The 26,305-nt window shown below is 38.4% G+C and overlaps 1 protein-coding gene across 2 annotated transcripts; it reads right to left on the bottom strand.

Moving 5' to 3' along the window:
* Window positions 1-9,679: 9,679 nt before the first annotated feature.
* On the bottom strand, window positions 9,680-16,944 carry LOC122043123 (transport inhibitor response 1-like protein Os05g0150500). Of its 2 annotated transcripts, none has more exons than XM_042603595.1 (9): window positions 16,726-16,944; window positions 15,331-15,488; window positions 15,204-15,249; window positions 15,085-15,110; window positions 14,170-14,244; window positions 13,963-14,073; window positions 13,193-13,656; window positions 11,027-11,513; window positions 9,680-10,696 (listed from the first exon to the last, which is right to left on the bottom strand). In XM_042603595.1, the coding sequence occupies exons 1-9, from the start codon at window positions 16,865-16,867 to the stop codon at window positions 9,929-9,931; spliced, it is 2,277 nt and encodes a 758-aa protein (XP_042459529.1). In that variant the 5' UTR covers window positions 16,868-16,944; the 3' UTR covers window positions 9,680-9,928. The 2 variants fall into 2 exon arrangements, with proteins under 2 accessions (XP_042459529.1, XP_042459530.1); XM_042603596.1 differs by having other exon boundaries at window positions 14,170-14,241.
* Between the last annotated feature and the right edge of the window lie 9,361 nt (window positions 16,945-26,305).

Here is a 26,305-nt window from a genome sequence, read left to right as displayed (position 1 = left end):
ATCATCAGAGACTAGCTGTTGGTGACACGTCAACAACCAGCCGTTGGTGAATTGATCGGTCGACCGAACCTTCTGATCGGTCGACCGAACCGGAGATAAACCAGAGACCTAGTCGAAGCGATTTGATCGGGCCAGATCAAGTGGAGACCGTTGGCTGATCGGTCGAACGAACACTGACATCTGTCGACCGAACGCAGGCTCGATCCAGAGAGGCTGCATCTAGACGGAAGGCTGGGTAGGTTCAGCAGGTTTGGTCGACCGAACCTGGTGATCGGTCGACCGATCCCTCTCGAGTCAAATCTTAATCCCGAAGATCAGGTGATCTGATAAGTTCTGGAACCCCTATATAAAGGGGCCTCGAACAGCTATTCGAATATCAACTCTGATTTTAATTTCCAAGAAACTTGTAAGAGCTCTTAGTGTAAAAGGCTTCTTCGCCTTCAGAGAATGAGACATTTCTAGTACGCTTTCTAACTGCCTTGGATTAACAACCGTCTTGGTTGTAACCAAGTAAAACACTGAGTCTGTTTTTCTCTGTTTCTATTTTAGCTCTATTTAATTTTATAATTGTTGCTTTTATTTTGAAGTTGAAAGTTTTGAGGAGGGTATTTTTTTTTACAAGCAATTCACCCCCCTCTTGCTGGCCCCACTGCGCCTACACTAATATATAGGCTACCTCACTTAAGTTTTTCATTGAAAAATAATTCCCAAGTCAAGTCTTCATTGAATGAAGAGCAGGGATATCATTTCCAATGAGAAGTATGTCATCTACATACAATATGAGAAAAATGACTGTGCTCCCATTAACCTTCTTATAGACACAAGGTTCATCTTCATTCTTAATGAAACCAAACATTTTGATCGCATCATCAAATTGAAGATTCCAACTTCTAGAAGCTTGCTTTAATCCATAAATGGATCTATGTAACTTACAAACTTTTTTAGCATTCTTTGGATCTACAAAACCCTTAGGTTGTGTCATGTACACATCCTCGAGAAGATTTCCGTTAAGAAATACAATTTTGGAATCCATCTGCCAGATCTCATAATCATAGTAAGCTGCAATAGCAAATGGAATCCAAATGGACTTAAGCACCGCAACTGGTGAAAATGTTTCATCATAGTCTATATCATGAATTTGCTTGAACCCTTTAGTCACCAATCTACCTTTATAGGTATGCATATGCCCATCCATGTCAGTCTTCACTTTGAAGACCCACTTCTACCCAATGGGTTTGATCCCTTCAGGTGGATCAACTAAAGTCCATACTTGGTTAGTGTACATAGATTCCATTTCAGATCTCATGGCCTCTAGCCATTTCTTAGAATCTGGGCCCTAAACAGCTTCTTGATAAGATATAGGCTCGTTAAGACTAATAAACACTACATCACCGTGGTCAGATAAGAGAAACGAATATCTCTTAGGTTGACGACGGATCCTATCAGATCAGCGTAGAGCGTGTGCTACTTGAACAGGTTGTTGCTCTACAACTTCTTTGTGGTGTAACAAAATCCTGATCCATAATATCTTGTGGTACCTGTTCAATTTCCATCAAGGCGTCGGTGCTAGTTTGTCTATCTTGAATTTCTTCAAAATCGACTTCACTCCCACTAGTTTTTCTAGAAATAAATTCCCTTTCAAGAAAGACATCAGTTCTGGCAACAAACACCTTGCCTTGTGTGGAATTATAGAGTAATATCCCTTTGTTTCCTTGGGATATCCTACAAAATAGGACTTATCTAATTTGGGTCCTAGTTTATCTGAGACTTGTCATCGAGCGTAAGTCTCACAACCCCAAATCTTCATAAAAGACATCTTGGGACTCTTCCCAGTCTATATCATATATGGTGTCTTTATGACGACCTTAGATAAAACTAGGTTAAGTGTGAAAGCGGTCGTTTCTAGAGCATGTCCCCATAAGTAAGTAGGAAGATCTGTATGATTCATCATCGATTGTAGCATATCTAATAAAGAACGATTTCTTCTTTCTGATACACCATTCCATTATAGTGTTCCAGGTGGAGTGACTTGAGATATGATCCCACACTCAACGAGATGGTCATGAAACTCTTGGCTAAGGTATTCCTCACCTCGATCTGATTAAAGCATCTTAATGCTCTTTTCAAGTTAGTTTTGTACTTCATTCTTGAATTCTTTAAACTTTTCAAAGGATTCTAACTTGTGTCTCATCAGATAATATAGTCGTTTCTACTGAAATCATCAGTGAAAGTAATAAAGTAATGATAGCCTCCTCTAGCTGCTATTCTGAAAGGGTCACATACATCAGTATGTATGAGTCCTAATAGATCATTAGCCCTTTCGCTATGTCCATTAAATGGAGTCTTTCTCATCTTGCCTTAAGACAAGATTCGCATGCCTCATATGATTTAAAATCAAATGAGTCCAAAAGTCCATCCTTATGGAGTTAGGATATGCGATTCTTATTTATGTGACCCAAGCGGCAATGCCAGAGATATGTTTGGTTCAAATTATTAGAATTGAACCTTTTGGTATTTATGTTATAGATTGAGTTTTCAAAGTCTATAACATAGAGACCATTCATAAGAGGTGCACTACAATAGAACATGTCATTGAAATAAACGGAACAACATTTATCCTTTATTACAAATGAAAAACCTTTTTTGTCCAAACAAGAAATAGAGATAATGTTCTTATTCAAAGCAGACACATAACAACTCTCTTCTAGTTCTAAAACAAGCCCAGTGGGCAAAGATAAGGAATATATTCCTACAGCGACAGCAGTAACTCTTGCACCATTGCCTACTCGTAGGTCTATTTCTCTCTTTGTCAACGCTATACTATTTCTCAACCCCTGCACATTAATACAAATGTGAGATGCACATCCGGTATCTAATACCCATAAAGAAGAAATAGATAGATTGACTTCTATAACGTACATACCTGAGGCAGAAGTCTCACTTCTCTTCTGTTTCAGTTCCTCTAGGTACACCTTACAGTTCTTGTTCCAGTGTTCGGTCTCACCATAGTGGAAGCAAGTTCCTTCCTTAGCAACCCCACCTTTGGGTTTTAGTGCATAAGTCTTGCCTTTGCCTTTGGCTTGGGTCTTACCCACCCTTACCTTTAGGCTTCCACTTGCCTTTGCCCTTAGACACCATCAAAATGATACTAGGCTTTGTCTTCTTAAGGTTGAGTTCAGCAGTTCTCACCATGCTCAACATCTTAGGCAGTGGTTTATCAATTTCATTCATGTTGTAGTTCATGGCAAATTAACTATAGATATCGGACAATGATTGCAGAATAAGGTCAATGGCCAATTCTTGGCCTAGTGGGAATCCCAACCTTTGTAGATTCTCCACATACCTGATCATTTTGAGCACATAAGGTCCTTGGGACTTCATTCTTGCATTATACATTGAAACAGAGCCTTAGAGATCTCAAATCTCTCATGTCTTGCTTATCCTTGATATAGTTGTCTAAGATGTTCAATCATATCATAAGTGATCATGTCGAGAATCTGAGAAGACGGAACTGCCCGTGTGATGTGGCTGGAATGTTTACCGCTTCTCCATGACCCAAATGGTGAGCTGTCTTCTATGTTGACCAAATTATCAGAAGTCCTCTAGTCAACAGTACATGCAGCCAGCAACTTGGTTGCCCTGGTACCCCGATGCTCGAGGTGGGTCCCACAAATATATAAGCAGCCGAATAATAGTAGAACAACGAAATAAATACAGGAAGAGTACAGTAAAGTACCCTGGCCCCGGGGGGCGCCCTCAGATGGATCAGTGAGCTGGTCATGATGTTGATCGAGTCGTCATGATCCGGAAGAGTATATGAATGTGTCAGCTGAGGAGACGGATCTGCCTGCCTGGAGCTGAGCATGACCTAGATCCGGAAAATGACATGCCGACCGAGAGATGATAGTGGCACGCAGGCCGAGAGATGATGTTGGCATGTAGGCCAGGATACAATATTGGCATGCAGGCCAGAACATCACAACGGCGCATAGGCCGAAACACAACAACGGGATGCACTACGACTGTAGCTCGGGATACGACACACAAACTAGATCGGCACAGGGGTCGGAACACAACAATGACACGGAATCGGCATTGAGGCGAAGTCGCTGCGTGGACTGCCGACACATGGATTGCTAGCATGTGGAGGCTGCCGATAAGGGAGACTGCGGCGCGTGGTGACTATCGGCGAAAGATGTTGCGGTGCGTGGTGGTTGTCGGCAGAAGATGTTGCGACGCATGGTGGTTGCCGGCGGAATGTGTTGGGCCCGTGGTGGCTGCAAGCTCTTGCGTCGGCACTGGAAAGGGGGAGGACGATGCGGTGGCTGGGCAAAAAGGCCGTGCCGACGACGACTGGCAAAAAGGGTGTGCCGGCGTCAGCCGATGTCGGTAGCCGTTGGTGAACGACGAAGGCAGCGAATTGGCTCACCGGGAGTGGCATCGGCGGCTGCTGGGGGCAGCGAAGGAGGCAATGACGAGGGGGAGTTGGCGGTGTGCGTGAGCAGGGAGAAGGGAGAAGGGGAAGGAGTGTTCAACAGTGGTCGTTGCCGGCAAACCTCACTTGGTGGTGGTGGCGGCAAGAGATGAAGGAGAAAGCTCTCTTCCTCCCCTTGTCCGTGGTGGCCACCGAGACCAAAATGAAGCCCCCTCCTCAAACCACGAATAGTGCCTCTCTTTAAAACCCTTAAACCCTCAAAATATGAAATGACTAAAATATCCTTCTCTTCCTCCCTAATTACTCCTAAGTCCCTAGGCTTCATCCACATCACAAGTCTCCCCTTAAGTCTAGTCGAAGGAGGCGCGAATCCGACTGACTAGATAGTCTGTCGCAAAGGCTGAATCGCTCTCGATATCAGAGTCAAATTGCTGAACCCATCGTATAATGCCTCACGAGCGATTGTTATAATAATAGTGTCATGCGAGAGATGGTAGCGATGCCAAGCGAACTTGAGAAATAATACCAAGTTGATAACCGGACCAATGCCAAGCGAACGGCAAAACGTCAAGCGAGCGACGAGTAAAATGATAGTCAACCAAGTGGCACGCGGGATGCCGAGCAGACCGAGCGAACGAGCGAGCAATGTCGAATGGGTGACCGAGAAAGTGTCGGCCAGTCGATCGTAAAACGCTGACCAGGCCATCTAGAGAATATCGAGCATTCGACTGAATAGTTCAAGCATGTGGCTGAGCGGACGATTGACCGATACAGGTCGGATGACTACGAGAGTGCTGATCAAGCGACCCAGAGAATGTCGATCGAGCGATCGTAAAATGCTGGTCCGACAATCGAGTAGTACTGAGTGGGATGATGCCGAGTGGAAGAGGATTGCAAGAGCGAAAAGCACAACGTCGATGTCCCGAGTAGGTGTGAGACTCATGCGACCGAGGGGCATGGAACCCGCAGGATACCTTGGTCTGAGATCAGTGAAGATACTTCGGTCCTAGACCAGTGGCGACATGCTGGTCCGAGATCATTGGAGATAGCTCGACCCCGAACAAGGGAGATGGGCGCTCTGATAAGCTGGTCTGTGACCAGTGGAGACTGCTCGACTCCGAACGGGGGAGATAGGAGATCCAATGTGTTGATCTGAAACCAGTGAAAATCGCTCTACCCCGAACTGGGGAGATAAGAGAATCCACTAAGCTGGTCCACGACCAGTGAAGACCACTCGACCCCGAACAGGGCAAATAGGAGATCCGATATGCTGGTCCGCGACTAGTGAAGACCGCTCGACCCCGAACAGGGGAAATAGGAGATCCGATATGCTGGTCCGCGACCAGTGAAGATCGTTCGACCCCGAACGAGAGATATACGAGATCCGATATACTGGTCCATGACCAGTGAAGATTGCTCGACCCCGAATGGGGGAGATACGAGATCCAATAAGCTGGTCCGAGACCAGTGAAGACCGCTTAACCCCGAACGGGGGAGATAAGGGAATCCACTAAGCTGGTTCACGACCAGTGAAGACCGCTCGACCCCGAACGGGGGAGATAAGGGAATCCATTAAGCTGGTTTGAGACCAGTGAAGACCGCTCGATCCTGAATGGGGGAGATAAGGGAATCCACTAAGCTGGTCTGAGACCAGTGAAAACTGCTCGACCCCGAACGGGAGAGATAAGAGATCCGATATGCTAGTCTGTGACCAGTGAAGACCGCTCGACCCCGACCGATCAGCACGAGAGTCTCTAATGTTGAGCCCGTGGCTCAAATACAACTCAAACCCGGCTGATCGGCACGGGAGTCTCTGACTCAAGGGTTTATAGTCGTCACTCGACTTCTAAAGTCCGTGGCTCTAATATAACTCAAACTCAGCCGATCGGCACAGGAATCTCTGACTCAAGGGTTTATAGTTATGGCTCGACTTCTAGGGTTTATAGTGGCCGTTCGATTTTTAGGGTTTATAGTCGCCACTCAACTTATAGAGCCCGTGGCTCTAATATAACTCAAACTCGGCCGATCGGTACGGGAGTCTTCGACTCAAGGGTTTATAGTCGTCGCTCGACTTCTAGAGCTCGTGGCTCTAATATAATTCAAACTCGGTCAATAAGCACGGGGGTCTCTGACATTGAGCCAGTGGCTCAAATATAGCTTAAACCTGGTCGATCGACATGAGAATCTTCGCCATTGAGCCTGTGGCTCTAATATAATGTAAACCCGGCCGATCGACACGGGAGTCTTCGACATTGAGTCCGTAGCTCTAATATAATATAAACCCAGCCTATCGGTACAGGTGTCTTCGCCATTGAATCCATGGCTCTAATATAACTTAAACCCGGCCGATCGGCACGGGAGTCTTCGATCGGGGAACTATGGCAGATCCTATGACCAAAAGAGAAAATATAATGGAAAAATTGACCTATCGACCAGCAGAGGATCTGACTCAATTCCTTGACTCCCGAATACCCGTGGAGTGAGGAGAATATGATATGCTCGTCGAAACCGACCAAGGTCATGAGTATGGCAGAATTTTTCGGTGTTGCCCATCTTCACATTCCAGATCAGGCGAAGTTCCTACAGACGACGCCAATATGATCCAGTCGGGAATATGAGAAGACGGAACTGTCGGTGTGACGTGGCTGGAATGTTGACCGTATCTCCATGACCCGGATGGTGAGCTGTCTTCTATGTTAACCAAATCGTCAGAAGTCCTCCGGTCAACAGTACCTGCAGCCAGTGACCGGGTTACCCCGGTCCCTAGTACCCTGATGCTCGAGGCGGGTCCCACGAATATATAAGCAGCCGAATAATAGTAAAACAATAAAATAAATACAGGATGAGTACAGTGACATACCCTGGCCCCAGGGGGCGCCCTCGGATGGATCAGTGAGCTGGTTGCGATGCTGATCGAGTCGTCGTAATCCAGAAGGGTAAATGAATGTGTCAGCTGAGGAGCCAGATCTGCCTGTCTGGAGTCGAGCGCGACTTGGATCCGGAAAATGGCATGCCGGCCGAGAGACTGAGAAATGACATCGACATGCAAGCCGAGATATAATATCGGCACGCAGGTCGGAACATCACAACGACGCGTAGGCCAAAACACAACAACGGGATGCACTACGACTGTAGCTCGGGATATGACACGCAAATTGGATCGGCACAAGGGTCGGAACACAACAGTGACACAGAATTGGCATTGAGGCGAAGTCGCCACGTGGACTGCCGACACATGGATTGCCGACACGTGGAGGCTGCCGACAAGGGAGGCTGCGGCGCGCGATGGCTTCCGGCGAAAGATGTTGCGGCGCGTGGTGGCTGCCGACAAAAGATGTTGCGGCGCATGGTGATTGTCGGTAGAAGGTGTTGCGGTGCGTGGTGGCTGCAGGCTCCTGCGTCAGCGCTGAAAAGGGGGAGGATGATGCGATGGCTGGGCAAAAAGGGCGTGCCGGCGTCGGTCGATGTTAGCAGCCGTCAGTGAATGACCAAGGCAGCAAAGTGGCTCACCATAAGTGGCATCGGCAGCTGGAGGCATTGGCGGCCGCTGGAGGCGATGCCGGTGGCTGCTGGGGACAGCAAAGGAGGCAATGATGAGGGGGAGTTGGCGGTGTACGTGAGTAGGGAGAAGGGGAAGGAGAGTTCAGCGGTGGTCGTCGCCGGCGAACCTCACTTGGTGGTGGTGGCCGCTAGAGATGAAGGAGAAAGCTCTCTTCCTCCCCTTGTCCGTGGTGGCCGTCGAGACCAAAATGAAGCCCCCTCCTCAAACCATTGATAATGCCTCTCTTTAAAACCCTTAAACCCTCAAAATGTGAAATGGCCAAAATACCCTTCTCTTCCTCCCTAACTATTCCTAAGTCCCTAGGCTGCATTTGCATCAATAAGCATCCATATTCTCATATTGCTTCTAAAGCTCAGAGTTCATAGTGACGAGCATAAGGCATGATACATTTAAAACATCATCTTAATGCTTCTTGTAAGCATCCCTATCAGCTCTAGTGGCAGTAATAGGGGTGCTTCAGGAATGGGCTGCTCTAGGACGTATAGTTTTCATTTTTGCTTGAGAACTATTCTCAAATTTCTGTACCAGTCCAGGAAGTTAGCTCCATTGAACTTGTCCTTATCAAGAACAGATCGCAGAGAGAGAGTGTTCGATGTATTTGACGACATGATAATCTACAACAATATAATGCAGAAATAAGTATCATATATCATCATTTAATTAGACATCTAATTAATGATTCTCCCACTGAATTGTAAAGCTTGGTAGGAGTAAGTCATGGTTGTGGTGTTACCCATACTACTAGCTCCAAATCCAATCGCAATGACATTCATATGGGGCAAGATCCATATTATACCTCATATTGAGTTAGCTTTGGCTAATCGCCTAAGACTTAGTATAACTCAGGTAGATAACGTTTACCACTTACATCCTATGTAACTCTTATATCATTCGGTGAACAAAACTATTTGTTCGTTTGTCCATCTTATGAAATACACATTATAACTCATCTTGAATTAGCTTTGGCTAATTGCCCAAGTCTAGTATAATTTGAATATCATCATATGGGATATGCCTCTAAGTTCTCAACTTAGTTAAATCACACCCAAAGTTTAATAGTCGGACATCACAATTGTCCTGTCACACTCTAGCAAGATTAATCGAATCACATTACTTTAGCAAAACCTGACTATAATTGATCGAGCTAGAAGTGAGTACTAAACTTTGGTAGGCATATATTAAAAGGAACTAATTATGAGTTAAACTAAACATGTATCAAATACAATCAAAACATACATCACATATATGCATAAATAAAACGTGACATGGTTATGACCCCCATAAACTACGATTTTCTCAAGCCAATGAGAAGAGCAATAAGTCAACGTAGGTCAAAACAGCTCTCCAAGCGCTTTCTTAGTTGTCGTGTGTTGTTGTCCTTCCTTTTCACCCGTCATCCAGTAGACTAACTCCTTTCTAATTTGTACATTACAGAATCTAAAAAAACTCGAGTTACATTCGAGTGTAGTCTAAAATTACAACAAGAATGAAAAAGATGAAGACACGACACGCAGGTCGTATTACATTGGGGTTAAAGCGTCATACCATGCACCATGTCATTTATATTCACAATATCCTTATGACATAAATTTACTATAATTTCAACAATAAATTATGAGCCCATGTTCACAACATTTTGACCGAGACCACCTTGTTACTCACAACTTCTCTTGAGCCGAAACTTAGAAATATATATCTATCAAACAAAATGAGTTATAGCACTTGTTCATAACATGTATGAAGATGCTATATCCTTTAGTTTGTACATATATGCTCACTGTTTCATTCCCAACAGAGACAAAAACTCATAATCATGAAAACATAGCAAATCTATCATGCAAATTTCTATATCACACATATAAAAATTCTAACTACAACTTAGTATATATCTTCACAAGATAAAGCTAATATCACTTCCTTAATACCTGATTTCACCAAACAGTCAAGACAGAAGGTGGTGCATCAAGTCTTGGGCCAGTAAAAGTATTGTAAATGTATAGTTTTTCAACAGGAAAATGATCACGCCGTGACTGAACCGGCCCTCCTCCAGTCTCATCAATAACCTCCACATTAAGCCGTGGAATCTTCTTAGCTAATAATCTGCATTCCCCCAGTGTCACAGAGCATGACGACATCCAAAGGCATCGCATTGTCTTCAGTTTATCTGCATTGTCCAACAATGCCTTGATACCAAACGGGCATTTCCTAATTTCCAGCATGCGTAATTTCCTACAACCAGATAGAATGTAATGAAGACCTGCATCCCCATCACCAGCACAACAAACCGAGAGCCGCTTAAGACGATTTGCTGAGGCCCCAATAGTTTTGAACACACGGTCAGTAAGAAGACCAGATATGGAGAGACATCGGAGGTCTTTGCAGGATTCAACAATAGCCCCAAAGCCAGCATCTAGAGGTTCTTGAGTAATATAATCGGGGGTGTAAGGTTTGGGGATGCAGAGCCGGAAGCACATGAGATTGGGGCAATTATTAGCAATACTAAGGAGGGCAGAATTAGTCATCTGCCGGCAAAAATAGAGAACAGACTCGAGCATTACACAACCAGAAGAGACAGCAATAAGGCCAATTTCTGTGAGAGGACAGTAAGGTGGATCAGAAGGAAGTATTTGCAATTTTCGGAGGAGTTTGCAGGATGATGCCACAGCAATAAGCCCATCGTCCTCAATTAAGTCCCTAATCTGACAAAGCATGTCCCTTGTTAATATGCAGAGTATCAGGGAAATAAAACAATCATATAGACTTTTTGTGAGTGACAGTTCTACTAATAAAATTCATTCCTGCAGCAAAAAATAAAACCAATAATAACAATTTAAGACTGACAATAGTGAATTCTACGAAAAGGTGTACACAGAGAAAAGATAAACTATCAATAAGGAATTGAAAAAAAAAAAAACATGCATATGTAAAAGTGAGACCCTATCACCGGAATAACTGGATAGCATATCAAAAGATGCAATTGCTCGAAATGAAGAAAATGATATTAATTAGATGAGGACATGAAGATGTACCCATAGCTGTTGAAGATTTTTACACTGGCAAACTACTTTTGCAAGCTCTGGTGCTTTTATGCTAGACTCAAAGAGATGCAGTGTTGTAAGACCTTCACAAATTGGATATATTGCTGGCAAGTATAATGGTCCAGCTTTCCAAAATAGGTTCTTCAGATGTTTTAAGTGAGCAAAAGCAGATTCAAGCTTGGAGAAAAATCCTGGATAACCTTCTCCTATGAGAATGCCAATTCCAAGGTCTACCAGCTGTGGAGCCCTGTGTAGAAGGCCAACAAGTTTTTCTAGAGGAGTGACATGATTGAGTCTGAGAGTCTTGAGATAGGGACATCTGCTAATGAGGCGTTCAAGAGTAGATACATTCATCTCACCATCCAGGCATGCAATGTTGAGAGTAACCAGGGAAGTAAAGGATTCTGGAAAATGAGATATCCAGTTTATACAATTCTTCTTCACTCTATATTGATGCAGATCAAGTGCCTCCAGATTCCTGTCGTGGAGGAAAAAAAACACCAAAATAAATCCAAACAGCAAAAGGATACTAGTTAGTAAAAGTAAGAGTAAATCCTATCGAGTTTTCATTTGCTGAACAATGTTAAGAGAATTGACTATCAATATGTTCAAGATAATGGTCGTGTGTGGATGTAATCTTTTAGCATAAAGTCAAATATCTAATTAAGCTTAAGAAAATTCTTCTCACTTGCCAATTGTTAAATAAGCTAGGCTGGAATACTTTGACAAACACTTTAACATTGAGATGGGAATCATGTTCACTTTCAGTAAACTTGCCCACAATACTAAAGATGGAGTGTCTCTGCCAACTTCCAGAGCAACTCAATGGACAGTTTACAGTTTAGGCAAACAATGAAGATGTTGGTTTTTATCAGTAGATGCTAAATCTATATTTTGATACATGGTAAAATTTGAGCACCTCTAATTTTTGTCTGATATATTACTATTCTTAAGATTAATGGGCTTCAAATCATGGTGCACTTCAGCAACACTTAGTCAAGAAAGTCACCTGATAGCAGTCTTCCCAGCAATTGGTTCTGACAATCTTTTATTTAATTGAAAGCTTTTCTAGTTTTCATAAATCATCTTCACAAACAGACACATTCTTCCTAAGAAAGCCCATCAAAGAAATCAAATCATTGGCAATGTTATTGCCCAGACTGGATGAAGCAAGAAGGTAGAGATCCAGTATTCTAACAAATGCTGGTTTAACACCCTGTTCATGGCATCTCTATAATTATCATCATTATCTGAATCATTACAATTGAAAACACTGACAGAAAGTATAATTATCTTTTATACAAAACAATCAAGCCTTATCCCACTAGGTGGGATCAGCTAAGCATAATTATCTTTTAAAAAACTGACAATTTTTTTTAAAGTGCGAATTTAACATGAATTCCTCAGCTGTTTCATTCAATTTAACTACATAGTGCACATGTATTTCCTGCCATTGATTCTAACATGTTTCAATCAAGAAAAGTTAAGAAGTTGAGAACACAAAACTGTTTCATGAGTATACAAGTTACATAGGAATATGCTGGGATTATAAGAGAGTTCTACTGTTGATTGAAAGGATAATAATATGTTTTTCAAGAAAGAAAATCCATAAAATATCAAAACCTCTAATCTCTTAAAAAAGCACAACTGAGGATACGAAAACAATAAGTAACTATGAGGCCATTATTTCAGCACAGAATAAGCACTTAACTAGGCTTTGGTGGATAAAATACACAAATTACCACACAAGAGAGGCTACCTATCCATCAGAGTCAAAAATACAAACCAACAAAAAAGATAGTTGAATTTAAAGAGTAGAAAAGATGTCTATAAAGAGACAAATTAAACAGAAATCTGAAAGGGGAGAATGAATGGGTTTCCCCTCAAATCCAAGGGAAAATATCCCTGTACATAGGGACTAATAGTACTAATGTGGAGTTGACTCGTTTCAGGTAATCAAGCTAATGGATCTGAATAGCCAGCATTAAAGTCATTTCAAATTGGAAACTAAAAATAAGAAGGGTCAAATTTGGTGCAACACCACCTGATCTTTCTAGAATGAATACCAAATTATAAATCTAAGGCCAGGATTAAAAGTAAAAGTGAAAATAAAGAGAAGTAGGCAGGCAAACTGGAAAAGAAAATAAAGACTTGGACCTGCAGTCGGCTGCAATGGCGGCTAGCCCGACAGCACTGAACCCTTCGCAGAAGGCTAGAGACAGAACCCTAAAGTTCTTAAAGGACCGGGCAATAAGCTTGAGACAATCATCAGAGACCACCATTCGCTTGAGCTGAAGCTCCTCGAGAAGTGGCCAACCATTAGCCATTGACTGGATCCACATCTCTACCCCACCACCCCAGTCGGTGCACAGTAAATCTGCGAAACTCGGCTTCCCCTTGATGGTTGCCACCCTAACCTCCGGGAATCGCCGCACCGCCGCGACTGGCGCCACCGCATAACAGTTCCCCACGAAGATCTTCCGCCTCGACAACCGTTCTATCTGGTACCAGGAGCGACAAACCAGGGCAACGGCATGGCGGTCAGCATCGGTCGGTAGGAAAGAGAAAATGTGCTCCCACACCTCGTAGGGGAAGGCGGCTGTCCAAGAGAGGGCCCCGTCCTACAATTATAAAGATTGAATGTTTGTTGATCAATATATAAAAGGGCTATATAAATTTACAACTATTTTGATTTGATGTAGCAATACTAGTATTATCAAATGCCATCAATTACTGGTTTATGATTATGTAATTCATCTATTATAGTGCAATCAAAAATGCACAAGGGTTCATCAAATAAGACGCTTTTTTCTACAAATAAAAAAAAAATCATATTTGTGATGCAACAAATAAAAAATGCAGGAGGGCTCATCAAAGAAACCATTTTTCTAAAATAAGAACAATTAAGAGAGATTTGTTATGCTCACATCTTCATTTGCAATTGCTTCACCGGGAATTGTTTCTAGTAGAGGCTGAGGACCCAATTCTTTTTTGTAAATTTTCTGCATCCCACTTGCAACAACTAGAGCAAATGAATCCTATATCAACAGTAGGACAGAACACAAAAGTGAGATTATAATAGGGAGAATGGGAATAACACCAAACCAATAGTGCATAAAGATTTGAATATTTACTTGACAAGCCTCAAATGAAGGATAAAATGAACAGCCCGGTGGCTCCACTTCAACAACTGGAATGATGGAAGCCTTCTGTTTCCGCGAGAACAAAATGGGGAGAAATTTTTAGAAAGATAAATTAAAATCAAGTGGTTGAGAAATGAGAAACTTCTATGCTTATTCAAGAAGGAACAGACATTTAAAAGGAAAACACCGAGTTAAATGTTAAGAAAAAATGGCATAACACGAACCAACAGCATCATAGATAAATAATCCATCTTGTTAATGAAAGCAGAAAACTGTTAATCATATGTTTATGGTATATTATGAAAATTGATTAGCTCGAGCAGTTTTGTGGATTTTATCTTCTCTCACTCAAAATATTTTAATTTAATTCACATAACAGTTTGGAATAATAAAAAAGATTAATTTGGCTCTCAATACATTATCTTAAATGGGCTATCTATCTAAGCCAGTAAATGCTATAGAAGCTGTTTAGCATTTTTCATAGGCCCATTCGAGGACAGTATTATGCAGAAAAAAGATTGACCATATAAAATTTAGTGCCATTAATACTTGTCCTACTAAACGATATCAACAACACAATTCTGCTTTGCATCACAATTTACAATCACAATGGGGGAGCAAATGCTCATTTCAGATATTAATGGTTCAACAAATGAAATGATCAGATAGCAGTGGTGATACGTTATGATGTCTTGTACCGGACCAAAGACAAAATCAAAAAGACAAATAGAATATTCAAGTCCCTTAAATTTACCAAACTTTTCTTCGGATCCATTACAAGATTATGAATTTTGGAAACCAATAATTATCAGAGACGTTTTCACATGAGTACCAATGACTTATTACCAAAAATTGATTGTCAAATAATATTACCAAAAATTGATTGTCCAATAAAGAAAAACTCACCTTTTTAGGCCTGTCAGTTGCTTCACCTGCAAGATTTAGAGATAAATTATGATGTTGAATTCAACTTTTAGAACTTAGCGATACAATAGACCAAATGAGAAGTAGAGAAATCAGAGAACCTTCATTATTCCATATGTCAGTTAGAGTGGAAGATATATCATCTACCTGAGGACATAAACAGTATAAGAGATGCATATCACAAACTTTTATATAAAAAAAAAAGAACACTTGAGAGAGATTGCACACCTGTGAAAATTTGTCATGTTGTATTGTTTGTGTGTTCACTTGTTTCTTTTTCCGCTTTGATTTTTTTGAAGAAGACGATGTAACAGCTTGGACAAAAGGATTTTCATAATGGAGAACTTTTTCCTTGTGTTTCTCAAATTTTCTTTTTGCAGGAATTTCTGAATCAATCAATAACAATCAATAGACCTGGATAACATGGTATTCTACCTACTTAAGTTACTAAACGAACTACTACCCAAACAAATGCAGCTACCGATAGCAGGGAACCAATTGAATTCGCTAAATAGCATGGTCATGTACCATATGTGACCAAGTTACTACCAAATTGGAATGAGAATTTCACATGGAACAAAGAGAGAAAAGAAGCATTCAAGGGTTGCTTTCCAAGGTGTTTCATACCTCAACTTACAAGCTACTCAAATTAATTACAAGGAAGGCATAATGATACACAATGCAAAATACATGTGAAGGTTTGGCCAGCATTTTTGTGTTTTAGATTGATAGTAACAAAACAAAAACTACAAATGTTCTTTGTTGTAACATATTGGCTTTTAAATAATCCCATAATTTTCTTTTGTTTATCCATCATACACTTGGGAGGAACATAACTTACACACTTGAGATGGAATTTCAACACTTTGTATGTTGTATTCTAAAAAGAAGAAAAGTATATTTTCTTCTCCATCTCTCAGAATAACATCTCTCCAAACTACAACTATTAGTTTTAGTTCTTGAATTTTTTTAGAAAATAACTAAATGCATTTAAGGGAATACAGTAGCAATGTATGCCACATTCTACTCAGAGGTTAGAGAACTTTTGACATATCACAAAAAATATATTTTGAGAAGGAGAAGGTATTTTCTGGACAGTATCAATGACTTGGGGCACTCCCAATAACTTTAAAAAACATAGGATATTGTGATAAACAATGAAAAAAAAAAAAACTATGTTAATTTAGTATGTCCAACATCAGACCTGACCGTTCATGGTTTTTCCAGTGGGATACCAATGATATTAGTTTGGTTAGACGCATAGCATTGGACAATTTCTCATTACCCAAAAAAAACGAACTACCTATCCTATGATGTAACTATTTAAATCAAAAGTAAGATCATTCCGATCCTCAAATATCCCAATTCTGCAAATGATCAGCATAACAGAACCACGTTTTTTTTCCTAAATGATTATAATGTCCTACAGCTCCATAGCCTCCATTACAGTCCACATTCCTAAGTTTGTTCTTCTTCATAGAAAAATTCATTATTGATCGATCAAGGAATCGTCAATTCCAAGACCAGCGCCGTCATTCACAGCGTAAAACGGGAGAAACAAGTGCAAGAGTACTGGGCAGGATTTAGCCTAACAAAAAAAATGAAGAAATAGAGGACACTTACTGTCAGTGGATTTCGTGTCGGAGGCCTTGCCGGTGAAGGCGTCCCTGATGGACTCGTCGAAGTAATCGTCGATGTGGTTGGTGGTGATGTCGGGCCTCCATGCCTTCTTCCCCTTCCGCGATCCCTTCGCCGCCTTCCCCATTCCTTCTCCGCCAACCTCTGCCAACCTCTGCTACCAAATCAGAGGAACAAGAGAGAGGCACAATTTTGGTGGCTGCGTCACCTAATGTTGGGATTTATAAAAGAGATTATTTATATTTGTTCAATATATAAAGACATATCAATTTTATAAATAAATAAAATTAATATAATATTAAATTTATTAACTAGTTAAAAAAGATTAAAAATATACCAATTTTAAATAATTAAATCAACTTAAATACAGAGTTCGATAATACCTAAGTCTAAGTGAATGAAGTTCAAGGCTCAAGCTAATTTTTTTTTTTAAAAAAAAATCATATTTGATCAAATATGAATAATTAATTTAACAATTTATTTTATTTAAGGACCTTCAGCTCAGTTATTTTAATATGAGAAGTTCAATTTTTTCCTGATTAAAATATCAGATTATGAATTTTGGTGATATATATTTTTTAAGAGAAAATTATGATTTTTTTTATGTGTGATAATTATTTTGACTAATATGTATAAGTGTAAAATAAAATTTAAAAATTTTATTGATGATTTTTTTTAGAAATATTTATTTGTGAAATCATCAAATTAAATTTAGAAAAATAGAGTAGGAATTTTTTAGGAATATGCCATATAATCATTTAGATATTTTAAAATTTAGGTTCTTACTGGCTATGCAACTTAAATTGAAACAAAACATAATCAAAGGAAATTCACATTTTCTTTTCTCAGGTTATTTATTCATTTATTCATCAAAGTCTTTTTGCAAAAGTTAGCAAAAAAAATAAAACACAATATCAAGTCTGACTACCGTAGGACGTGTTGGATGGAGCAAATTGGGTTGAAAATTAATTATATAACATCGAAATAGTGACATAAATAAACAATTATTTTTTAAGTAAATAAGAAATTAATATTAAAAAATTATTTAAATAAAAATACTGAGACGTATACAAGAAAGACCTATTTGAATATATATCCTCAACATATTCCTAAAAATAAGTGTGAAGAACACTATTAAGGAAATCGTTTAACAATGAAGATATACTAGTTGACTTGACTAATTAAACCAACAAACATCAAAATATTTACTATAGCTCAATAGTTGCAAAGGTGGAATCGTCACCTCAGCGTCCCCTTGGGTCCGGCCCCACAGATATCCAGAGGAGATAAATCACGGTTAAGCTGAGCATGAAGGGTGACTGAGGGTCGAGTGAAATTTAAAGCGCAGCAGACCGAGGTTTTACGCCCGTGTGCAACTGACGACCCTTGACCTCTGAACCTCCGTTGCAAACGTCAGGCACTCTTCCAGTTGATCCAGCCTGTGGGGGCTTACTATAGCTCAATAGTTGATTAGACACAAAGAGGAGAGATTACAGCGCTTGATCTGAAACTGAAAACAAAAGGAGAAAAAAAATGTTTCACAGAACTTGGGATAGCCAAAAATGCATGTGAAAAAATTATCTTGGTCCTCTCTAAAACTCTAGAAATAAGAAAAAAAAAAAAATAGAAGATTTAATACCTGTGGAGATTTATCGTCTACATCCGTCATTGCTACTATGGAGCGCAAGAAAAAAGGGTTATCCTAAGTTGAAGGAAGGGCATGTCTTTCTATAGTTAATGATTAAGGGTGAGTAAAAATTTAATTAAATTGAATAAATAGGTCGAATTTTAAAATGTTGTTTGGTTTATTCAGAATTTTAATTTATAAAAAATAGTTAATTCGATTTTAAAATTTATTATTCAGTTAAACTGAATAGACAGAATAAACTAAAATTTTATACTAAATCAAATTTTTAGATCTTAATTTTTACACGGAAATCAAATTTTAATAAATTGAATTGAATTTTTAAACCCTAATTAAAAAATTTAGGTTAATTTAATTGAAAACTAATTTAAGTCATATTTTATAGGTTCGGTTTATTATTTTTTAAAAATTCGATCGGTCAGTTAGTTTGAAAAAAAATCAGTTTAATTCAACTTGATTCGATTTTAAACGAATACACAACCTTATTAATGATAAACTAAGACTTCCACCATACTATGTTTAGAACCAAGGTTGTCACCATGCATATATCTTGTTGAGATTTTTAAGCGTGATGACTTCTTTGATAAGGCATTGGGATGTCCTTCTATAGTTAATGGTAAAGAAGTGCGGATTCAACCCTAACCATAATTCCTTGGAGGCGTATCTCGATGTTGCTGATGGTTCTCTAAAATATACGAAATGTCTAAAGAAGTTTAAGTGAAAGAAGAAAAAAATGTAAATATGAATTCGAGTATTTTCTTTCCACTCAAGTTCTTTAAAACTTCAATGGATAATTGCAAAAGAAATAAAATTCATACTTTATTTGCTTGCTTAGAAGTAATTAGAGAGGAAAAGTTTATTAACTAACACAGTCTATCTTGAATTTAACAAAGTTAATTATAAATTTACCTGTAGTTCACACCTCTCTGTGCCACATATGGATCTAGAGAAAGGATTAATAATCTCACTACCTGTAGATTCAATAGTCTTAGCTAGACAAGAAGAATGTAGCAAATGGAGGCAAGCACTCATACAGGAGTCATATGTTGTGTTTCACCTCTCTGTGCCACATATGGATCTAGAGAAAGGATTAATAATCTCACTAACTGTAGATTCAATTGTCTTAGCTAGACAAGAAGAATGTAGCAAATGGAGGCAAGCACCCATACAAGAGTCATATGTTGTGTTTCTTCACAGAATTAGTGCATTATTAGAAAGTTGAACGTAGTACTTTCTAAAAGAAGTGTAGCAAGATAGAGTTTGCAGTTGTCTCAAACAAACAAGACAGCAAGCTTTTGCTAACTTTCTATTATCTAAGGAGAAAAAAAAACAGAGTTTTGAGATCATCATCAATGGTTAATGAGCGAGCTATTTCAAGTTCTTACAAAAAAACTCTTCGCTGCAGGCCTTGGAGGAATCCCTATCGATGAAATTTCGACAACATCTCTACTGTACGGGTGACAATCTGGAACCTGACTACACAGCCCTCAAGACCCCTCAATGATTGACCAACACGGCCGGAACATATACAATAAAATATATAAATAATCCAGGCAGTTTATAATAATACAGCCTCCGGCGGACTACACAACCACGCAATTTAATAAAACCTACTCCACTACAACGAGGAAAGCACACCACAACGGAAAACCTTCGCAGCGGGAAACATGGGCAGCATACCCGAATCATGATATAAAATCCATGAGTGCAATAACTACACATCACAAGTCTATAGTTCTCAAAACAAGGAAACACAAGTCTGAAAATAGAAAACCATCTCGACACTGAGTGGGGACTAGCAACTGAAACCTCCTGACGGCCTCAACCTGAAATAGGAATAAATCAACGGGGTGAGTTCAACAACTCAGTGGGTATCAAACTGACATGCATAGTAAGATATAGCTATCAGTAATAATCATGGAGTACAGTCTTCTGATCAATAACAGGAAATGCAAAATTGAACAAACAAAGAAATTGTACTCACCAAGACCTCCTATCTGGATATAAGGGTCGTCAGACCAAATACCTCATGTCTCCTGTATACATGTCAATCATATGCAACCAGCATTCAATATGCAGCAATCACAAGCAATAAATGCAATCCATGCATATGATGCAAATGATATGGTCACCCCTGACGCCAGTCAGCCACCTCACAAGCGATGGGGACATCGAGTGGGTAGGGCTATGACAACTGTGTACTCTACCATCACTACTCCTGAATGACCGAGTGGACAGGATGTTGTCGGAGTACACTAATCCTCCTACCCCAAATAGAATGGGGGAGCCTAAGCTCTCATCTCCCTGTGTCATAGTCAAGAGGAGGGATCCCTGTCCGCTACCACGCTGTAGTCAACACTACCCATGAGCGGACCAGCGGAGCCCTGACAGAGCAAACTACATACACCCTGCCTGATAAATCACTAACCCACGAGTGGTTGTGTCTGCAGATCATATAACTGGTGATGTGCTCAACAACAATCGAGCCGACAATCGCTCAGCATGCAATTATGCAAAATGGTGCATGATATTAAAGTATGTAAATCTTGAAAATACTAGCCTCCTCATAATATGTACTAAAAAAAAAACGAAATCCATAATAATGATCTAGGTACACATGCTAGATAATATGTCACGCCCCTAGAGGTCTATTTGAATATATAATTGTTAATTAAAACCGATAAATAATATAAAATTGTTTAATAAAATAAAATTAGTTTGCCAAAGAGTCAACCATTAATACTATTTTTTTACTATAGCCATTTAATTTTACTTTAAAACATTAAAAAATAAAGTATAATTCAAAATTTAAAATACTTTTATTTTAAATTAAAAGATATACGATTATCAATAAATCATAAATTTATAATCAAATCAATATCTTCTTTAAAAAAATCTAGCTTACTTATAATTCAATTTTTTCCAACTTTAAGTTTTTTTCCTCAATATATTTCTAAAAATAAGTGTGATGAACACTATTAAGGAAATCGTTTAACAATGAAGATGTACTAGTTGACTGGACTGATTAAACCAACAAACATCAAAATATTTAATGTAGCTCAATCACTGATCATACACAAGAGAGGAGAGATTACAGTGCTTGATCTGAAACTAAAAACAAAAGGAGAAAAAAAATGTTTCACATAACTTGGGATAGCCAAAAATACATGTAAAAAAATTATCTTGGTCCTCTCTACAACTCTAGAAATAAGACAAAAAATAGAAGATTTAATACATGTGGAGATTTATCGTCTACATCTATCATTGCTACTATGGAGCTCAAGAAAAACGAGTGATTCTAAGTTGAAGGAAGGGCATGCCTTTCTATAGTTAATGATTAAGGGTGAGTAAAAATTTAATTAAATTGAATAAATCGGTCGAATCGGTCGAATTTTAAAATGTAGTTCAGTTTATTTAGAATTTTAATTTAAAAAAATAGTTAATTCGATTTTAAAATTTATTATTCGGTTAAACTGAATAGACAGAATAAACAAAAATTTTAGTCTAAATCAAAATTTTAGATCCTAATTTTTACACGAAAATCAAATTTTGATAAATTGAATTGAATTTTTAAACCCTAATTAGAAAATTTCAATTAATTTAATTGAAAACTAAATTAAGTCATATTTTATAGGTTCGATTTATTATTTTTAAAAAATTTGATCGGCCAGTTATTTCGAAAAAAAAATCAGTTTAATTCAATTTGATTTGATTTTAAACGAATATACAACCTTATTAATGATAAACTAAGACTTCCACCATACTATATTTAGAACCAAGGCATTCACCATGTATATATCTTGTTGAGATTTTTAAGCGTGATGACTTCTTTGACAAGGTGCTGGGCTGTCCTTCTATAATTAATGGTCCTTCTATAGTTAATGGTAAAAAAGTGCGGCTTCAACCCTAACCATAATTCCTTGGAGGCGTATCTCGATGTTGCTGATGGTTCTATAAAATATACGAAATGTCTAAAGAAGTTTAAGTGAAAGAAGAAAAAGAATGTAAATATGAATTCGAGTATTTTCTTTCCACTCAAGTTCTTTCAAACTTCAATGGATAATTGCAAAAGAAATCAAATTCATACTTTATTTGCTTGCTTAGAAGTAATTAGAGAGGAGAAGTTTAATAATTAACACAGTCTATCTTGAATTTAACAAAGTTAATTATAAATTTACCTATAGTTCACACCTCTCTGTGCCACATATGGATCTAGAGAAAGGATTAATAATCTCACTAACTGTAGATTCAATTGTCTTAGCTAGACAAGAAGAATGTAGCAAATGGAGGCAAGCACCCATACAAGAGTCATATGTTGTGTTTCTTCACAGAATTAGTGCATCATTAGAAATTTGAACGTAGTACTTTCTAAAAGAAGTGTAGCAAGATAGAGTTTGCAGTTGTCTCAAACAAACAAGACAGCAAGCTTTTGCTAACTTTCTATTATCTAAGGAGAAAAAAAATAGAGTTTTGAGATCATCATCAATGGTTAATGAACGAGCTATTACAAGTTCTTACAAAAAAAACTCTCCGCTGCAGGCCCCGGAGGAATCCCTACCGATGAAATTTCGACAACATCTCCCCTGTACGGGTGACAATCTAGAACCTGACTACACAACCCTAAGGGCCCCTCAATGCTCGGCCAACACAGCCGGAACATATACAATAAAATATGTAAACAATCCACGCAGTTTATAATAATATAGCCTCCAGCTGACTACACAACCACGCAATTTAGTAAAACCTACTCCACTACAACGAGGAAAGCACACTACAACAGAAAACCTTCGCAGCGGAAAACATGGGCAGCATACCCGAATCACGATATAAAATCCACGAGTTCAATAACTACACATCACAAGTCTATAGTTCTCAAAACAAGGAAACACAAGTCCAAAAATAGAAAACCATCTCGACACTAAGTGGGGACTAGCAACTGGAACCTCCTGACGACCTCAACCTGAAATAGGAATAAATCAACGGGGTGAGTTCAACAACTCAACGGGTATCGAACTGACATGCATTGTAAGATATAGCTATCAGTAATAATCATGGAGTACAGTTTTCTGATCAATAACAGGAAATGCAAAACTGAACAAACAAAGAAATTGTACTCACCAGGACCTCCTAGCCGGATATAAGGGTCGTCAGACCAAATATCTCATGTTTCATGTATGCATGTCAATCATATGCAACCAGCATTCAATATGCAGCAATCACAAGCAATAAATGCAATTCATGCATATGATGCAAATGACATGGTCACCCCTGACGCCAGTCAGCCACCTCACACGCGATGGTGACATCGAGTGGGTAGAGCTATGATAACTATGCACTCTGTCATCACTACTCCCAAATGACTGAGTGGACAGGATGTTGTCGGAGTACACCTATCCTCCTACCCCAAACAAAGTGGGAGAGCCTAAGCTCTCATCTCCCTGTGTCATAGTCAAGAGGAGGGATCCCTGTCCGCTACCACGCTGCAGTCAACACTACCCCTGAGCGGACCAGCGGAGCCCTGACAGAGAAACTGCATACACCCTGCTTGATAAACTACTAACCCATGAGTGGTTGTGTGTGCAGATCATGTAACTTGCGATGTGCTCAACAACAATTGAGCCGACAATCGCTCAGCATGCAATCATATAAAATGGTGCATGATACTAAAGTATGTAAATCCTGAAAATACCAGCCTCCTCATAATATGTACCAAAAAGAAAACCAAGTCCATAACAATGATCTAGGTACACATGCTAGATAATATGTCACGCCCCCAGTGGTCTATTTGAATATATAATTATTAATTAAAATCGATAGACAATATAAAATTGTTTAATAAAATAAAATTAGATTGCGAAAGAGTCAACCATTAATGCTATTTTTTTACTATAGCAATTTAATTTTACTTTAAAACATTAAAAAATAAAGTATAATTCAAAATTTAAAATACTTTTATTTTAAATTATAAGATATACGATTATCAATAAATCATAAATTTATAATCAAATCAATATCTTCTTTAAAAAAATCTAGCTTACTTATAATTCAATTTTTTCCAACTTTAAGTTTTTTTCCTCAACATATTTCTAAAAATAAGTGTGATGAACACTATTAAGGAAATCGTTTAACAATGAAGATGTACTAGTTGACTGGACTGATTAAACCAACAAACATCAAAGTATTTACTGTAGCTCAATAGCTGATCAGACACAAGAGAGGAGAGATTACAGTGCTTGATCTGAAACTGAAAACAAAAGGAGAAAAAAAAAAGTTTCACAGAACTTGGGATAGCCAAAAATGCATGTGAAAAAACTATCTTGGTCCTCTCTAAAACTCTAGAAATAAGACAAAAAATAGAAGATTTAATACCTGTGGAGATTTATCGTCTACATCTGTCATTGCTACTATGGAGCTCAAGAAAAACGGGTTATTCTAAGTTGAAGGAAGGGCATGCCTTTCTATAGTTAATGATTAAGGGTGAGTAAAAATTTAATTAAATTGAATAAATAGGTCGAATTGGTCGAATTTTAAAATGTAGTTCAGTTTATTCAGAATTTTAATTTAAAAAATAGTTAATTTGATTTTAAAATTTATTATTCGATTAAACTGAATAGACAGAATAAACTAAAATTTTAGACTAAATCAAAATTTAATATCCTAATTTTTACACGGAAATCAAATTTTGATAAATTGAATTGAATTTTTAAAACCTAATTAGAAAATTTTGATTAATTTAATTGAAAACTAAATTAGGTCATATTTTATAGGTTCGGTTTATTATTTTTTAAAAATTGGGTCAGCCAGTTAGTTTGGAAAAAAAAATCAGTTTAATTCAATTTGATTCAATTTTAAATGAATACACAACCTTATTAATGATAAACTAAGACTTCCACCATACTATGTTTGGAACCAAGGTCTTCACCATGTGTATATCTTGGTGATATTTTTAAGCGTGATGACTTCTTTGACAAGGCACTGGGTTGTCCTTCTATAGTTAATGGTAAAGAAGTGTCCTTCTATAGTTAATCGTAAAGAAGTACGGCTTCAACCCTAACCATAATTCCTTGGAGGCATATCCCGATGTTGCTGATGGCTCTCTAAAATATACGAAATGTCTAAAGAAGTTTAAGTGAAAGAAGAAAAAAAATGTAAATATGAATTCGAGTATTTTCTTTCCACTCAAGTTCTTTCAAACTTCAATGGATAATTGCAAAAGAAATAAAATTCATACTTTATTTGCTTTCTTAGAAGTAATTAGAGAGAAGAAGTTTATTAATTAACACAGTCTATCTTGAATTTAACAAAGTTAATTATAAATTTACCTATAGTTCACACCTCTCTGTGCCACATATGGATCTAGAGAAAGGATTAATAATCTCACTAACTGTAGATTCAATAGTCTTAGCTAGACAAGAAGAATGTAGCAAATGGAGGCAAGCACCCATACAGGAGTCATATGTTGTGTTTCACCTCTCTGTGCCACATATGGATCTAGAGAAAGGATTAATAATCTCACTAACTATAGATTCAATAGTCTTAGCTAGACAAGAAGAATGTAGCAAATGGAGGCAAGCACCCATACAAGAGTCGTATGTTGTGTTTCTTCACAAAATTAGTGCATCATTAGAAAGTTGAACGTAGTACTTTCTAAAAGAAGTGTAGCAAGATAGAGTTTGCAGTTGTCTCAAACAAACAAGACAGCAAGCTTTTGCTAACTTTCTATTATCTAAGGAGAAAAAAAAAACAGAGTTTTGAGATCATCATCAATGGTTAATGAGTGAGCTATTTCAAGTTCTTACAAAAAAAACTCTCCAACGCTACTAAACTACTAACCACATTAACACCTAACTAGTTGACAAGGATTGAATGACCATTAACATATTCTTGCAAATGTGCTACTTTATTTTTTTCTCAACTTCT

Source organism: Zingiber officinale, chromosome 2A (genome assembly GCF_018446385.1).
Source record: "Zingiber officinale cultivar Zhangliang chromosome 2A, Zo_v1.1, whole genome shotgun sequence".
Lineage (NCBI taxonomy): Eukaryota > Viridiplantae > Streptophyta > Magnoliopsida > Zingiberales > Zingiberaceae > Zingiber > Zingiber officinale.
The sequence above is the reverse complement of the archived record's forward strand: the minus strand, read 5'-3'. Positions and strand labels throughout refer to the sequence as shown.

Bases quoted from the DNA above. Each gene is read 5' to 3' on its own strand.
- LOC122043123 (XM_042603595.1), bottom strand. From the start codon at position 16,867: ATGGGGAAGGCGGCGAAGGGATCGCGGAAGGGGAAGAAGGCATGGAGG. The intron at 13,657-13,962 runs GTGAGCATAACA...TTATAATTGTAG, and splicing joins AAGCAATTGCAAATGAAGAT to GACGGGGCCCTCTCTTGGAC. The intron at 11,514-13,192 runs GTCCAAGTCTTT...CCTCCACGACAG, and splicing joins GCCATTGCAGCCGACTGCAG to GAATCTGGAGGCACTTGATC.